Source organism: Saccostrea echinata, unplaced genomic scaffold (genome assembly GCF_033153115.1).
Source record: "Saccostrea echinata isolate AGI-Se365-2 ecotype Australia unplaced genomic scaffold, CSIRO_AGI_Sech_v1 ptg000009l, whole genome shotgun sequence".
In the NCBI taxonomy this organism is placed as follows: Eukaryota; Metazoa; Mollusca; class Bivalvia; order Ostreida; family Ostreidae; genus Saccostrea; species Saccostrea echinata.
The window spans coordinates 20,969,806-20,987,752 of NW_026889758.1; the positions used below are offsets into that span (position 1 = coordinate 20,969,806).

General features: G+C 30.9%; 1 protein-coding gene across 1 annotated transcript; it reads left to right on the top strand.

Moving 5' to 3' along the window:
• The first annotated feature begins 11,352 nt into the window (after window positions 1-11,352).
• LOC133183438 (molybdopterin synthase catalytic subunit-like) lies at window positions 11,353-16,256 on the top strand. Its single transcript, XM_061318398.1, has 5 exons — window positions 11,353-11,440; window positions 12,147-12,251; window positions 12,389-12,539; window positions 14,854-14,977; window positions 15,496-16,256. Exons 2-5 carry the CDS (start codon window positions 12,155-12,157, stop codon window positions 15,559-15,561), a joined length of 438 nt encoding a protein of 145 aa, XP_061174382.1. The 5' UTR covers window positions 11,353-11,440; window positions 12,147-12,154; the 3' UTR covers window positions 15,562-16,256.
• The last annotated feature ends 1,691 nt before the right edge of the window (window positions 16,257-17,947 follow it).

A 17,947-nucleotide genomic window follows, 5' to 3' on the forward strand; every position in this document is an offset into this window, starting at 1 on the left:
ATATATATATATATATATATATATATACATATATATATATATATATATATATATATGTAGTAATGAACTCATTTACAGTAAATTATTTAAAATGCCGGATAAAAATTATAATAGATATTTAAATACTTTTATTCCCGTTTTTATTTATTTTTACCACAAGCGCTTCTAGATCACCACTATCATTATATACAATGTTAACATTTGTATAATATCTCCACAATAAGTGTTAACACTCAATATGCAGATTAATTAATAGAAGTCCCTACCCATGTTAGACACTTGTGACAGTATATGAAAGTCAACTGTTTAGCTTGTTTAGAATATAAATATCATTTTGAGAACTACTGTAAACATTAAAATGCTTGAGTAAATTCGAACAATTGAGAGATTTTTTCCAATAAATGATCTTGCATAGCCGAAAAATGGGCATGGGCACATGGCTCGTCTTATTCCCCCAGATTCTTTAACATTAAAAAGGAAATAACAAGCTCAAACTTCAACTGAAGAATGGATTTTATCATAGTGACATCTGACATCAATACAAGGTTTGACAAAAGAACATCTTTAACAACTTGGTAATGGACATTTTCTAAACCTTTAACCTGACTGTTCACCTGGAAATAAATAACTGGCAGCATACATGCATCCCCCTAATGCACGGCCTCAGCAAGATTTTTCAAAGCTATGACTTTAAAAGCCATATGGACTCTGAAAGCCTTAGTAAACAATTTCTGATTTCTCAACTATAGCAATTATACTTTACACAAAATTACTACCTGTGATCAATGTTATAGCACTGCATGATGCTCCCTTGCAGCAATATGCCCAGCAGACATATATAGGATGGGAAATCTGAAATTTTGATCAAAGGAAGATCGAGTACATTGACTCTGTTATATATGATTATTCACATTAGCATTTTTAATGTTTGTTTTGTTAATTATAATCATTTTTTGTGAAAATTATGTAAATAAACTTTTAAACAAACTGACTAGAATATGGAGCAATGCTTTCACAACAGTAAAATAATCATTACCTGGATAATGATGTATGTAACAGTTCGATGCTTTATTGTGAACAATATCATGGCTTTCAATTTTTACATAATTGTGAAAAGCCACAGTCCAAAAATTATTACTGACACTTGAGTTTAATGGAAAGACAAAGTGCACTTGTGCATGCATAAAAACAACTTCTATTAATGTATACAGTAAAAAATTACAAGTTTCTTTTCTTACCTCTTTCAATTTTACACCTTCCTCTCATTAACAGCTTCACTGAATAAAAGTCTTTTCATCTTTCCCGGCTGCTTCTGTTATCTTCCAGGTTTTCAAAACGCTTTTTGACAAGTGGAACCTTTCCAAGCAGAGATAAGCTTCTCTTCAACAAAGATGCATAAACTAGTTCCCAAACACAAATTACCAGTTTTCATCGGTGCATCGAAACGCCGAAATGTCGGGTTTCCGCCGAAATGTAAGTAGAATGCGCCGAAATGACTGATGAAATTCTGCAATGACTGTGGATATCAATTGATACGGATACTAATACCTCACAAACATAAACTTTTTGAGGTCAATCCTTACCCCTAAGGTTTTAGAGCCCATTTTATCGTAAATATTGGAGGAAGTCAGCTGCCATTGATGGGCTTCATAGTATACCGTATACCACGCCCGATTGTTTTTTTTTTTTTTTTTTTTTTTTTGGCTTATAAAGTACAGATATGTTATAATGTTTCATTCATTATACAATTATTATTATTTATGAAAAAAAAAACACTTTAAAATATTTGAAATTATATAGAATAAATCATTAAATAATCATCTCTAAATGCTCATTAATTATCTTCTCTTCGAAATACAATATTTTTTCAAGAATAAAAGAATAAATGATTAAAAAATATAATTATCAATTATAAATTATTGTGAATATCAATGGATTATTATTGATTATATATAATTGATAAATTTATATCGCAAACGATGTTTGGAAACTGGGGATTTCGTTCTTTGTTTGTTTCTTTTTATCTATTTATTTATTTATTTATTTTTGTATTAATGAAATAAATTTCGAAAAGGATAGGATGCAAGTTATTTCAACTTAAAAGATCCTTTCCTCATTATACAAACAGTGTATAAAATATTATTGTCATAACAAATAAATTGAGACAATTTACAGTTATATCATACATGCAATATATATTAATTTGGACAAGAAGATTGCATGTTTATCAACTTCATGCAGATGGATCAAGTACTTAATGAATTTTTTGAGAATTTGGAAATCACATTTAGTAATAAAATAAAATTGTCTCTCATATCAGGGACCCATATACTAGTATATAGGTCCCTGCTCATATGGTGTGTACATTAATTTGTTAGACACAACTTGTGCAATAAATTATTCATGTTTCATGCTGGTAGCAATTGAACTGTTAAAGTTTGGTTGAATCAAATTAGTCTAAACATCTAGTTATGAGATCGTGATGTGACATGGTAAATACATGTTGAATTTCTTTTCACGTTTCCGATTCTCATTTCTGTCTTCACCCCCCCCCCCCCCCCAAAAAAAAAAAAAGAACCGAATCATAATCAAGGAAAGTTTCGGAAACCATTTATGAAGATATATGTAAATTGATTCACGATACAGATTGTGTAACCATTACAACAATCTCTATAATACTAATCTAAAGAAGAAGAGGCGTATATTCGTTCGTGTGTGTGTTTTTGTGTATATGTGTGCTTTGGGGTTGGGACTGAGGTTCCTCATTCTTTTGGTAAAAACATTTGCCGGTGGAGGGCTTGAATGAAAATTTTCAAACTAAACATACTAGTCAATACAATAAATAAAGACAATAGCATAAAGAAATGGATTGTGTAAATACATGTTTGATGACAATGTTGTTTTTTCTGTAAAGGATGCGTTTTATTGACATGAAGTCATCAACCCAATTTTACTTCATTCTTGTGAAGTCTGGGGATATGAAAATGTAGACATAATAGAAAAAGTGCACTTAAAATTCCTGAAATCTTAAATCTAGTACTCCAAATTGTATGATGTATGGAGAAACAGGTAGATATCCACTGACATTATTTATAAAATTAAAAATGGTTATGTACTGGGCAAAAATTTTAACAGCCCGTGAAAGTAAGCTTACAAATGTGATTTATTCATATTCTTATAGGTGATGGAATAATATTGATAGAAATTTAAGAATATGTACCATTTGTGATTGTAAAACTATTGGTGATGAATTTCATTATGTTATGGAATGCAAGTTCTTTTCGAATGACAGAAAAATATTTCTCCAAAATAGATATTGTAAAAATCCTAACACTTTCACATTTAATGAACTAATAAACTCAAATACTGTAGAAATACAAAAATCATTGTCAAAATTTATTAAGGAAATCTTCAAAACTGTCTGTCCTTCTTGAATCCTCCATATATATAACTGATTATATGTTTACTTTCTTTTCTTTTTTCTTTATATACTTTTATATACTATTTTTTGACCCTTGACTGTAATTTTTGTTTGTATATATGTGTATATGTTCCTCTTGTATCAGTGATCTGGTTTTGAGTGAATAAAGAATAAATAAAATGATTCATTTACATATTTTAGCTATATTAGCATGCAATAAAATTCAATTAGTTTGGTATAAATTTTGCTGAAATAAACCTACAATAGTTTTAGATATAGATTAAAAAAAAAACAAGGACATATATACCACTGTTTACGACCTAGTCGAAAAAAAAAAATGGAATGATTGTAATTTTTTTTTTTTAATTATATTTGTTCTTCAATATATGTACGTCAAGTAGTTATTATTAATTTTTTTATTGATCTATATTGATTTTATTAATGGATTAAATACATTCTCAGTCAGGTCAAAAATGCAGCATTCGGATGTAAATCGGCGATCTTTTCTATAGTTTTCAAAACATGCATGTGTATTTATTTAACATGATTAAATCCCTCTATTTTTCTTTAAATTCATTTATTTAATTTAATATGTATTTTTTTTTTTTTTTTTTTTTTTTTTTTTTTTGCTAATTCTGATTTTATGGTTCATTATTCCATCATGGAGTGTGTATAGCGCACGTACAAAACTTCATGTTTGTCATGTACCTAATTATGTAATACCACATAATAATACGCACTTGTCGGGTATACATGAAGATCGTTAATTTAGTTTCATTGAGATTTGCAGTCTGTGTATACACAGTAAACATAAATTCAGACATCCATATCATTTCAGACAAATTTTAACAATCTTCATATAATATTATAACAAAGATACTGTAACATTCGTGTACTTGGTCTTTTGCCATTTTTCATCGTATATAGCGAGGAATATTTGGAACTTTCGAGGGATTAATTTTTTTTTTCTAATTAAAATAAATGAATAAAATCGATTATTTTCAACATCTTCCGAGCTACTTTAGACCATTAAATTTTCGATATAATAAAATGAATTAGACAAAAACAGTTGTCTCTCTTAAAAATTTAACTTCCGTAACCGTAATTCAGGATTTTTTTTAGGTTTATATATATATATATATATATATATATATATATATATATATATATATATATATATATATATTAATTTTGGAAGCGAAATGCTTCATACTTTTGATTAACATCTTAAAACAACAGTTATTTTTAAATATTGTCGAGATTTTTAACTTTTACTGCTGGAAATTAACTTCCGTAACGATATTTTTCACGAAATTTTAACTTATCGAATTCACGCGAGACTTCATGAATCAAACTTTAGTGTTCTATGCTGAACATTAGAAAACAAAAATTGTTCAAATTCAGATTTACTTAAAAAATAATAAGACTTGTTCAAGCATTAACTTCCGTAACATTCCTTGAAATCAATGTTATATTGAAATTGTTGTAAAAAGTTAACGATAGCCGATTTGTTGATTTTTTTTTTTAAGTTAACCGATATGTTCTTTAGAGAATTATGATGTTCATTTTGCTATTTGAAACAATTCTTTTTTTTTCATGTTTTATACCCCGAATTGGTCCTCTTATCGTAGAATGACTGATAAAGCTATTTCGTATACATGTACATGTCAAATATATGTACATGTTGTTTTTCTTATTCATTTTGTCTATTTCCTTCTCTGCTAGACATATAGATGGTTGTATAGGAATAGCCTAAATTATTACCTTTCTCTTACCTGTATCATTTTGTATTTATTTAAATATAACTTTGTTGCATATAACCTGAAATAATAATTATACATTGATGTTAAAAAAGGACAACATTGAATATTTCTGATTCAAAACGGCTACCAGTAAAACGCATAGCTTTCACCTGAGCCTTCGTAATTCTGTAAACGAATATGAAATCAAATACCATAAGTTTTTATTAAAATGGTACGTGGTTTATACACAGCAGTTCCTATTGTCAAGTAAGAGTTATCTCCTTTAATATTGCAAACTCTCGTAACAAACGCTTATATTATTGAATCAAATATTAAAAAAAAAATATTTTTTTGAATTAATGTTTGGTCAAATGTTAACCAAAAACTTTATTAAAGTAATATATCAAATATTGTATAATAAGAAATTAGAGAGACAACACCGCGGGCGTTTAGATTTCCTCAGCAGGCTTGCTCTACGAAGTATGCAAAATTTAAAACGAATTAAAACTCCAAACTGTGCTTTTTTAATTATTTTGGTTTGGTAAAACATCAACTACATGGTCTGTAAAAGTAATATATCTAACAAAATACAAATTAATTCGATGACCTAGTAATTTGAATCTGAATTCCAATTCACTGATCTTACATTGTTTAACTTACAGTATTTTTGCATCTAGTAAATAAACTAATTCCTAAATTCTCATTAATTATTTTCACTTCCTTATAAGACATGTATACTAAGTTTTATGTATCTTTGAAAAAGATTGTGTATTGGGGAACTGAGTCTGGGCCCTGGTAGGGCGTTGTGTTTGACACAATAAGAACAGTTCTCCAAATACAATCTCATCCTTAGTATTACTAGTAATTCCTATGGTTTTCTTTGGTTTTAATTAAGTTTTAATGTACATATTATGTGCTATTGTTTAGTTCAATCTTTTATAAAATGCTATTGACCAAATAACCTAGCTTTATGCATTTTACAAAGTTTTGGTGTTCTTTGTGTATGTATTCCTTTATAGTTTCCATATTTTTTAAAGCTCTAATTCCAACTTTTCCAACTCATTTTTACAAATTTTCTTTATTTTTCTCATTCATTTCTAAAAAGATTAAATGTTTAAGTGGAAATTAACAATATTTTTATTTTTCCCCATATGATATCCAAAATATGTTTGTTTGGCTTTTCTTTAGAGGTTAATTTTCCATTTTCTTTCTTTCTTTCTTTCTTTTTTTTAATTAAAATATTTATTTTGCAAATTCAAAATGATGGCTCTTACGTGTATTTGGGGTGGCCTCTACGTGGCAAAATCTGGGCAACGTAATCAGACTTTTCTTTTTAAAGTCTATTTAAAACGGCTAACTGTCCCAATATTTGATAATCTAAAAGTATTTGATAATCTGAAAGTACAGTTTTTTTCTAATATTAAGTCAAAATTTTTTAGTAAGAAACTTATGTTATAAATTTTTCTATTATTATTAGTTTTAATACATAATTATATGGGGTTTATTCTTAGCTAATATTCTAATATTCATATTATCCTGATGATAAACATCGTCATTATTTTTTTTTTTTTTAATATTTAAAGGTATATAATATATCATTTACAATTTAAATAAAAACGTAATACGAGACTGACATATTACAAAGCGGATAAAAAAAAACAATCGGGCGTGGTATACGGTATACTATGAAGCCCATCAATGGCGGCTGACTTCCTCCAATATTTACGATAAAATGGGCTCTAAAACCTTAGGGGTAAGGATTGACCTCAAAAAGTTTATGTTTGTGAGATATTAGTATCCATATCAATTGATATCCACAGTCATTGCAGTATTTCATCTGTCATTTCGGCGCATTCTACTTACATTTCGGCAGAAACCCGACATTTCGGCGTTTCGTGTCACCCGTTTTCATTGCTCAATGATGCCATAGCATGGCAGAAAATGTTAAGGTGGGTTTTTATATGTTATTTAAAGTTGTGGACGCTGACATTTTGGGGTTGACGGGTTTTTTTTTATCAGATAAACACCTTTGCTTGTATTTAGTGTTCTTCTAAAATTGCATATACTTTCTAAAATAAAAAAAAGGGTGTTTATAGGTATAGCCGGCTCGATAGAAAAACATTGCACATAATCATTATACAACGACGCCTCCTTTATTTAGACATTCTGATAATTTTATTACTTTATCTCGACTCTTCCTTTTAATTAAGTTTCTAAAATTGTCTGATCATACCTGTTTTGTAACAATTTGTCAGAATGTCCCAGTTATTGATCTTCATTCACTTGAAACTTTGGATAAAATTGATATTCCCTTATATCACAGGAGTTCGCAATTTTATCAATAAAGTCAATAAAAATCACTTGATTGACCAAGCCATGAGCTATGTGTTAGCATAGCGAAGTTCGCTATGCTAATGTTTAGCTCATGGCTTGGTCAATTGAGTGATTTTTTCTTGACTTTACTGATAAAATTGCGAACTCCTGTGCTTATATATTCTGAAACCAAACAGGTTACAGACTGATCATTAAAGAAGAAACTTTTGCAATAATTTACTGTGGTACATTTAGGACACGTAATTATTTTTTTCAAGATACTAGGAAAAATTTATCTTGTGAAAACGAGATAATATCCCTTGAAAACGACATATTACCTCATGAAAACGACATATTATCTCCTGAAAACGATATAATATTTCGTGAAAACGAGATATTAACTCATGAAAATGACTTATCATCTCAGGAAAACGAGATATTATCTCATGAAAACAACTTTTCTTGTTTTCAAGAGATATTATCTCATGAAAATGAGATATTATCTCATGAAAACAAGATATCTCATGAAAATGAAATATTATCTCATGAAAACAAGATATTAACTCGTGAAAATAATCTCGTAGTCAGGAGATAATAAGTTGTTTTCATGAGATAATATCTCGTTTTCATGTGATATAATGTTGTTTTCATGAGATAATATCTCATTTTCACGAGATAATATCTTGTTTCCACGACATATGTCGTTTTCATGAGATAACAAGTCGTTTTCACGACATAATATCTCGTTTTCACAAGATGAATTTTTCCTGGTATCTTAAAAAAAATATTGTAATTTCCTATTCTCGTCCTGAATGTACCACCGTAATAATTAGATATCATCTGCATATTGTTGTCGATTTCCACTCGATCCCCATCTTAGCCAGCCCTCCTTGAAAGTGATAATCCCTTGCTCATTCTTCATAACTGTATAAATTTATGGGGCCACCCTCTAGACAGGGTTCCTCAGTTGATCAGGCAATTGAACAGGATGCCCTCTCCATTGTTTTGTTAATTTTCTGAAGTACATCTCATCCATGTGCTTATTTTGAGTGATGAACTCCCTCTACAAGGACTGTGCAGAAAATCATCTGCAAAGTCCTCAAGAGGGAGGTAGGTTCTGTGTGTATTCCTTTTTCTGCATTCTTCAAAAATAGTATGCAAACTTGGACTGATTTCAATCTGTTAACTGTACAAAATATCATTCCAGGGACAGGACTGTCACCTCTATTAGTTTAGGGGTGTAACAATATACCAATATATCAAGATACAGAAAAAAGAAATATTTCTCTGCCACCAGTGTGGAATTCCTCTTTCTTTCATTACATTTGTGTATTGCCCTTGGGTGTATACAGTTGTCTTACTTGATGTTACTACTTGCTTATCATCTCTGTGCCAGGTGTTCCACAAATCACGCCACTTATGACTGTCACTGGCAGCAATCTGCAATCCCCTCCAACTGTTCCAGCCCAGTTTTTCTCTCTCTTCTGTTCAAGCCCAGTTCTCTTTTTCTTTCTACTGTTCCATCCCAGTTCTTCTCTTTCTTTCTCTACTGTTCAAGTCCAGTTCTTCTCTTTCTTTCTCTTCTGTTCCAGCCCAGTTCTCTCTCTTTCTCTTCTGTTCCAGCCCACTTCTTCTCTTTCTCTCTTTTCTGTTCCAGCCCAGTTCTCTTTTTCTCTCTACTATTCCAGCTCAATTCTCCTTTTCTTTCTACTGTTCCAGCCCACTTCTTCTCTTTCCGTCTACTGTTCTAACCCAGTTCTCTTTCTCTGTCTACTGTGCACCTCCAGGTACTGGCTCCAGGGCCATAAAACTTAGATGAGCTAACTTTTGATCTCAGTCTCACTTTTACAAAAGGATATATAGTGGAAAAGTGAGACCGAGATCAAAATTATGCTTGTCTAAGTTTTATGGCCCCGGGGTCTGGTCTTCCTTGCTTTCTTTTTACTTCAGGAGCCCATTGTAAAGCTATTCTCATGTTGGAACTGGTGTCTCTTTGGAAAATATGGTCTTTCCATTTCCATCGCCATGCTTTGATTGTTCTAGATAGTGGGATAGTTCTTGTTCTTTCATAAAGTTGTGGATATAAGATCTTATATAATCAGTATATCTTCAGGATTCTCCAAAGGCATTTGCGATGGAATTGTTCAGCTTTTCATCATCTTTTCTTTGCCAGAGCTTGGAACAATTACAGCAATACAGATATGACATTTATATTGAAGATTCCTAGTCTGGTTCATCATATGGCTAAGTGACCCAATACTTCCAGAGAGCACATATAGCTCAAGCAATTATACCATCTTTGGAGATTGCTGGTAGTTTTAAAGGTAACATGACATGAACATATAGTTTAGTGACTTAAATCTTCCAGCAACAGCATGAGTCAATTCTGCTAGCAATTACCATTTCTGGAGATTGCAAGTAATTATAAGGGTACCCACACTGTACAAAGTTTTAAAAAAATTGCAACAGGATGTGTATACCCATCGTCGCAAACCATGGTTTTGAGTCCACAAGCTTGTTTATCAAAAGGGATTATTACAGATGTCTTAGAAGAGGAACTAGTCAAGTTTGAAGAACTTTCCCCAAACCCTTTCATATATATTAATGAGATGGTGATTAGTTCAAATGATGTTGCATTACATGAGAAATAAATTATTCGTTTATGATTATTTGAGTCACATTATCTCAGTTAGTAAGCCAAATTTCAGTAATTATGTTTCTTTTTTTTTCAGATAAATCTGTTATTTTTCGCTAAAAGTAGAGAGCTAGTTGGAAGTGGATTGGGAGAGCTGATATTATCTGCTAACTCCAACTTTGATGCACTCAAACAAGCCCTGTTGTTAAAATATCCCTCGTAAGTACATCTGCAGATATTTTTAACTTTTACATGTATTACCAGAGTGGTAAAATATCATCAAACTTAATTAAGTCAGAACTTATCCTTGGTAGGGTGTCTATAATCCACCTGTCTGTCTTTTTGTATGTTAACTATTTTTAAATTGCTACTCCTCTTACAGTTTTAGTCTGATTACAATGAAACTTGGTACATAAGTAGATTACAAGCAGGTGAAAAATGTAATATACTGGTTTTCAATCAATTAGCAATGTGGCCATGAATTATACAAGAATTTTCATCAATTGTTATCTTTTCAAAATCTCTGATAATGCATGCTGATTTTTTTATCTTTGAACTTCTGATGGCACTATAATCGTAAATTAAGAATATCTTGAAAAATTATCAGTTGGTAAGGTACGTTGCGTTTGTCCTTAGTAAATAATTCTATCAAAATGCAATTTTTCTTATGCTCTCTGATCCGATACTTTGAATTTAGAAGTACATGTAGACTGTATGAAGATACATGTACCTTATTCTATACCTAAAAGGTTTTTTTTTTTTAATTTCCATGAATGCTGTTGCCTTGGCTTAATGAGAGGACTTCTTTCAAAATACTCTTCTTCCTACTCCTTTAGTCCAATTCAGTGAAATTAGGTACAACAAGTTTGACTTCATTAAAATATATTAATCTGTTTATCAGTATTTGATTTCATTGTTGTTCCTTTAGTTATAAAGATAGGAATTTTGTTTAATTCTTGAAACATACTTCTCCTTCTGTACTTTTTGTCTGTTTCAAATAAAACTTGGTACTAATTTAGAGAACATATTCATTAGATTAATGTAAAATTCCAGAAGAAAGGGCAAAAGTACAGGACAATGCAACTTGTAGACCATAATGAATTGAAACCAGTAGAGCTACAGTCTCATCTTGGACTTTTGGTTGAAAATATCATTTTTTACCTTTCTTTTATAGATTAGAGGTAATAGCAGAAAATATAATTCTATCCCTGAATGAAGAGTACATTGAAGACAACCAACAGTTGACTCTTAGAGACAGTGACGAGGTAGCTGTTATTCCACCAATAAGTGGTGGATAATACACCACTCCCAAGTCTCCATAGATAGAAGGTTAGTCAAATGTCCTTAAAAAGTCTAACATTTCCAATGTTTTTTTTTTTTGGAGTGGTTCAAAAACTGTTAGTAATATGTTGTTATGTTGGTGAGATGTTGGACCACAGCTAAGGTGGGATCAGTTGACAAAACTAGTCAACAAATTACTGTAAACCAATTTTTATTCATGTGCAAGAAATATCTGCAAGTTTTGCAACCTGCTTTTCCTCATGAATACTTCTCAGCACAAACCATTATTTTAATTGAATGCTTCTTCAGTTGTGAAAATTAAGCGTCACTGATGAATTCCAAACCGACACATCATGAATGAAAGTTGTTGCATATATAATAGTTGATTTACAATATATATAATTTGCATTCATTGTTTGACAACAGAATTGACCAAGTTAAATCTGCATTGCCGATAAATGAAATTTTACATCAAATTTTGTCATATACAGAACAGACATGGAAGCTAGTGCAGAATTTGTATAAGAAACAATTGTTAAAGTTATAACAAAACATTTATTGAATGGATCCTTGTGCAAAATGCAATTTGTCAAACCCTTGAATCAAATTTTTGCCTTCAGCCTACCTGAGGTAAACAGTTTGGTTCACAGGATCAACAAAATGTGTTGCCCTTGAACCCAGTCGGTAAATGTTGAATATATTATAGGTAATGTAATAAGAGTGTAATCTTAACTTTTTACTTTGTGTATTACAGAATATAGAATGGACTTTATAGAGATAACAGAAAAGAAACTTGATGTCAACAATATATCACAGATGGTCACAGACCCAAGTTGTGGTGCTATATCTATATTTGTGGGTAAGTCATACATTCTTGGAAAAAAGGAGCTTAAATCTTTCTCAGAATAAAGTTATGGTTTAATAATACCTATTTGTCTTTTCAAAGATGAGGTTTGTAACTTTTGTAGTCTTTCATTTATTAAGTTGTATGATTAGGAATTACAAGGGACAACTTTGATGGGAAAAAGGTACTGAGACTAGAATACGAAGCTTATAAACCAATGGCAGAGAAGAAAATGAAAGAAATCTGTGATGCTGTTCGAAAAAAGTGGCAGATACACAAAACAGCAATGATTCACAGAATTAAGTAAGTTTGTACAATAACATTCTTATGCAAAGAAAATTGAGTAAGTAAACTATTATCATGTATTGTCCCACGTGGTTACCACAACCTACTGGGTTAAACCTTTCTTATTTAAAGTTAGTTTCTTACAATACAATTTTTGCATGAGATTGATTAAAAAAAAGGTTTTAAAGACGTACAATGCACTGAGGGAGATAACTCTTGCGATTTCAATTAAATGTTTAACTTGACGTCAAATTTGACGTTTGTAATAAAGCATCAAAATGACGACCGCATCGATCCCGACGTAATTAAAGAAAATGGGATTAGGGACTTGATGTGATTTCTTTAGAAATAGCAAATCATTTCCTTGATTATTAGCGCTTTTGATTTAAAACCCGCTCCTCCCTCCATAAAAAGGGAAGAAAAGAAAGATTATGTTTTAAAATTTCTTTAATTTTATGTAAAACTCGTATCCATGATCAACATTAGCAGAACAATATTCTTTATCTTTTTATGATACATTGCTTTCTTTTGTTACAGTTGGCTATGTAACATTCGCATTACCAGATCATGGGCCTATCTTAAAATTAAGAATTAGCCATATAAATACTGTTTTGTTCTCCTTTTAAGAAAAAAGAATGTTTTACAGCCCGTTTCCAAAAGTTCACTGATCAAAGAGGAACAACTCTAAAAATGTGGGAGATTTTTCTCCTTCCCTTGTTGAATAATTTCCTTTTGTTTGCCGAACAGTTATGAGGACACATTTACAATGAATTCTGAACTGAAAACTATAATATATACTAAGTAAGTACCGAAAATGTAATAGAATTGATTACTGAAATGGTCCGAATTCACGAATATCTTATATGCGGCAAACTGGCCATATCCGACCATCTAGATCTACGATCTACCACTGTCACAATTTCAGTGCGCATTTCCTCGAATCAAAACAAAACGTTTTATACATGTATCACTGTACATGAATATTTTGACACACGAATAATTTAAACATAGGTGGAAAATTTCCAGTTTGATAAATTGAAGTTAATGTAGACGAATACGATATTTTCATTTTATCTATAGAAGCAACAGAAGGATGCATACAAGTGGGTGGGGGGGGGGGGAGGTACTTTTAGACCCCTCTCTAGTTTAAAATAAATAAGAAACAATATATATTCCATTTACCATTCTGTTTACATAATAGAAGAGTTGAATTTTGCGTTCACAAAATGAGATTAAAATTCAACGTAAGTTGAATTCATATGCAGGTATAAAATTAAATGCATTTAAGCCATGTGTATGGAATACATATTGGACACGTGGACATAAAATCCTTAGAGAATAAGTTTAACTTTTATTCTAGTAGTTGATAGTTGAATGCTTATTCTAGTTGTCAGAATTTTAATCTGCATGAATGAATGAATTAATTGGTACTTCAGGGATTTAAAAGATAAATATATATCTCGAGGGTAACCTATGTTTCATCAAATTCTAATGACTGCGTCCAAAAAAAAAATTTGGGGGAGCTTTGTCAAAAATTGCCTATACATCTGTATTTCAAGGAACTTAAAAGTTTTAAGAACTCTGATATATAATGTAAATAATTTTTTAAAGCAAAAGATATTTTCTAGCTTGGAATTTTTCACGTGTATTTGTAGATCTAACAATGTTTTCGTCCCACATCTGAAAGACTCTTGAGAAACATGACTTAAGGAGAAACATGGGGGGGGGGGGATTTTTCGCTTTAAATTCAAAACGGGTCGTTTAAAAAAATTACAAAAAATTATCAAGATTACTTTTGTAACCAGTTACATTAAAAAAGTATTTTATCCAAAATTAAACGATAGGTTTTTTCATAAAAAATTATTTAAATTGAAAAATACGCATTTTTTAAGGCTTAAATGAACCATAGTTTTTCAGTGTAAGTTCTTCAAAAAAAATTTTGCCGATGTGTACCTCTAGAAAAATACTTTATTTGTGTGGTTAATGCTTATATGAATGAGTCAATGAGATTTGACAGCCAGACAAGCTGAACTTTTTTGATAATCAGGGATTTTATAGCTAGCTGATTGAAAATTTCTTCTCCGCGTGAACAACCAAAGGGGGGTAACTTTTGGAACTTCCTGTCCAAATACTACTCGAACAATTTTGTCCAAAATGTGCATACGCATTGTATATATAATCATGAATAATTAAACGACAGGAAATTTTTGGTAGTGGGTGTGTTGTACGTCCTTAAAACAATACAACTTGCAATAATAAAGCTTATTTGTTTTTCCAAAACATTGTACTTTGCTACCTCTTCAGTGATCTATATCAACTTTACTGATTTTAGTGTGGTTCCTATCTCTGAGGCCAGCATTGTCATTGCTGTATCGTCTCCACATAGGAAGGACTCGCTACAGGCTGTGGAGTATGCCATTGACACACTGAAGGCCACGGTGCCCATTTGGAAAAAGGTAACAGACCTCAACTCGGTGTTTGCAGCTTAGCATTTTCACTCATTGGTCCACAAGACCAGTAACCATGTAAAGTTACTAGTCCTGTACCAGATTTGTCTACAGGTGACAAGATAAAATGTAATTCAGAGGGTTATTGACAAATTGCATATGCAGGTATTATACCAAGTTTGAATTTAGTTGTGATTCAATGATTTTTGACAGAGTTATCCCTCTTGAACTTAGAAAAAAGTCAGAAAATATGGCATTTGAAATTTTGGCTGCCTGCAAGGGCATTCGTGGCGTTACGACACATCTAGTTTATTTCAAATCATGGTAGCTACAATATACAGTGTGCATTGTAAAAGCGAATGGACAGACTTAATTTTAAATTTATTGATTGTCCCGAATGTTTGTTGGTTTCAGACTAACAAACAGGCGTTAAGGTCAAACAAAGCTTACACTAGCTGAATTACTGATATATATTACTAAAAATCATATATGTATTGAATATGTACACAAATTACATCTTTTGGCAGGAAATTTATGCAGATGAGTCATCTAGCTGGAAGGAAAACAAGGAGTGTCCTTGGAGTAAAAAGTAACATTCCTTATACTGATCACTAAAACTTGTATTATTAAAAGTGAATGAATTTCTATGAATCTGATGATTTTTCATCAAGAAAACTAGTGTATTCTATGGCATTTTCAACAATCCAGATTTAATCCAGAGTGTAGACTGTCCATTATATTGTTTTTTTTTATTATCTTGCCTTCTCAGATGTTATATTACAATAATGCATTTTATAATTTAGTGTAAAGAAATGTAATATACATTTATTGACATTTGCAACATATTTTTTAACTTTATTTTCTTATTCCCTGCACAATTGTTCCTTGTTAAAAAAAGACTGTTCCTTGTTATTGAAGGACCTGTGTGCAACTTTTATCATGTGTAAATGCTATACACCTTACCTAGAACACATTTTGAGGAAAAACCAACTGAAATTATATATTTGGTAATTTTTGTATGTTTTGAATGATGTAGGGATTTTTATCATTTGATATCTATTCAAAACCCCTGATAAGGTATGTTGATTTTTGGTCAAAGAACATCTGATGGTACTATGATTTTTAATTAAGAATATCTTGAAGAATAAGGTATGTTGTAAGGTACATTGTGTATGACCTTAACAATACATATTTAAAAGACTTCAATAGTGCTATATAAACTGTAAATGATGCAGTATGCATACATGTATCCATTCCAAAGAATTCAATAAAGATATTTGTAACTGATGTTTTGACTTTTTTTTAGTGAAATATACAAATATGTTTGATATAATTTATGCTAGAGACACATATAGATACTTCTTGTAGTGTGTCTTTGTCTACCACTCTCATATGTAAGTGGAGATAAATATGCGATAAGTCTGCACGTGTTATACATGTTGCATTCAGTCGGAGAACCTAAACAAAAGTCACAAGCAATGGGGTAGAAAAGTTAAAATGGAGAAAGTTAAAATATTGCTATGAAATAAAATTACAGTCAAACCTCATTATCTCAAACTCAATGGGACTGAAAAAAAAAATGAGATAACTGAAGATTCAGGATATCAGGGATAAAATATTTAAAGAATAAGTGGTTGGGACTTCCAAATCACTTCAACATATCCATGGTATTCAAGATATCAGTGTTCGAGATACCAAAGTTTCCAAAAGTAGTGGTCAAATTTGTAAGAAAACTTCTGACACACAGGTAAAACATGTACATGTTCAAAGAAAAACAAAATATACCACTTAGGTAAAAATTAAAAAAAATTGAAATTTCTCAGGTACCGCCTCAATCATAAATTTTATTGACATATTGAAAAGGGAAATAACTCAATTTCCTTCTTTTCTTTTTTTTAGCTTCATTTTGTGAAGGAGATGGGTGAAGAAGGCGTGCAGAATGCCTATAGCTTCAGATCTGTAAAAATCTTAATCAATTCGTGAATTTAGTATTTAGAGTGAAGTTCTCATTATTAAAATTTATGAAACTATGATAAACAAAACTTTTTTGAGGAAATTTTTTCGACAAAAATTATTCTGTTATTAAAATTATGTGGTATTCGTGGGGTTCGAACCCTAGCAATAAAAATCCTGAGTATCATTTTCCTTTGAGACTAACACGCTAACCACTACGCTACACTGCACTTGATGAATTGTGGCATTTAAATCATGTTTGTGATATGACCCTTGAGTAAATGGACTTCCTAGTATTTCTCGGAAATATACGAATGTTCTGTCATAAAAGTATATTTTTAAGGTATAGTGGGTCTTTGCTCCATGTTTTTGTTACCCAATAAATGTATATTTTTATGCAAACTTTGAGAATAAACTTTCAAAAAAATGGAGCAAAGACCCACTCATGTTGAAAAATTATGTTATAGTATGAGAAAATCGTCTTTTTGCCCTCTTTAGTGTGTGTATGCTATTTCATAGGCAAATAATTTCTATCTTTGTGAGATATTTGCAAGTTGTGGAGATTTTACATAAAGTATACTTTAATGTTAGATGAAATATCAAAGAAAATTTAGTTATAATTGAGATTTAATTTTTCACCTTCATGTTTGTTGCACTATAGGCACTTCGCTCGCCTTGTTCGCCCATCTTCTTTTGTTTCAAAGCTCATATGAACTAAAAGCTCAAAACATTTTATAATCTGTCTATCCTCTGGAAACTTTTCACATTTTTGACTTTCTCTAGAACTATTGTTCCAATTTCAATCAAACTTGCCACAAAGCATAATAGGATGAATTGATTTCTTTTATATTCCAATAATTTAAAGAGCTTCACTCTCTTTCAAGGCTAGACAATCAAGAAATACTGAAAAAAGTTTGAGTCATTTAAAAATCACAGAGCCAGAAAAGATAAAACTCAAGTAAACACTTCCTTGCAAATATAAATTCAAATTTTTAGAAATAATAATATTAATAAAACATGCTCCCC

What these genes read in the sequence shown, in the direction of transcription:
- LOC133183438 (XM_061318398.1), top strand. Translation starts at nt 12,155, where the DNA reads ATGGACTTTATAGAGATAACAGAAAAGAAACTTGATGTCAACAATATA. An exon ending in TGCTATATCTATATTTGTGG is followed by an intron (nt 12,252 to 12,388) that starts GTAAGTCATACA and finishes TTGTATGATTAG; the next exon opens with GAATTACAAGGGACAACTTT. An exon ending in GCAATGATTCACAGAATTAA is followed by an intron (nt 12,540 to 14,853) that starts GTAAGTTTGTAC and finishes TACTGATTTTAG; the next exon opens with TGTGGTTCCTATCTCTGAGG.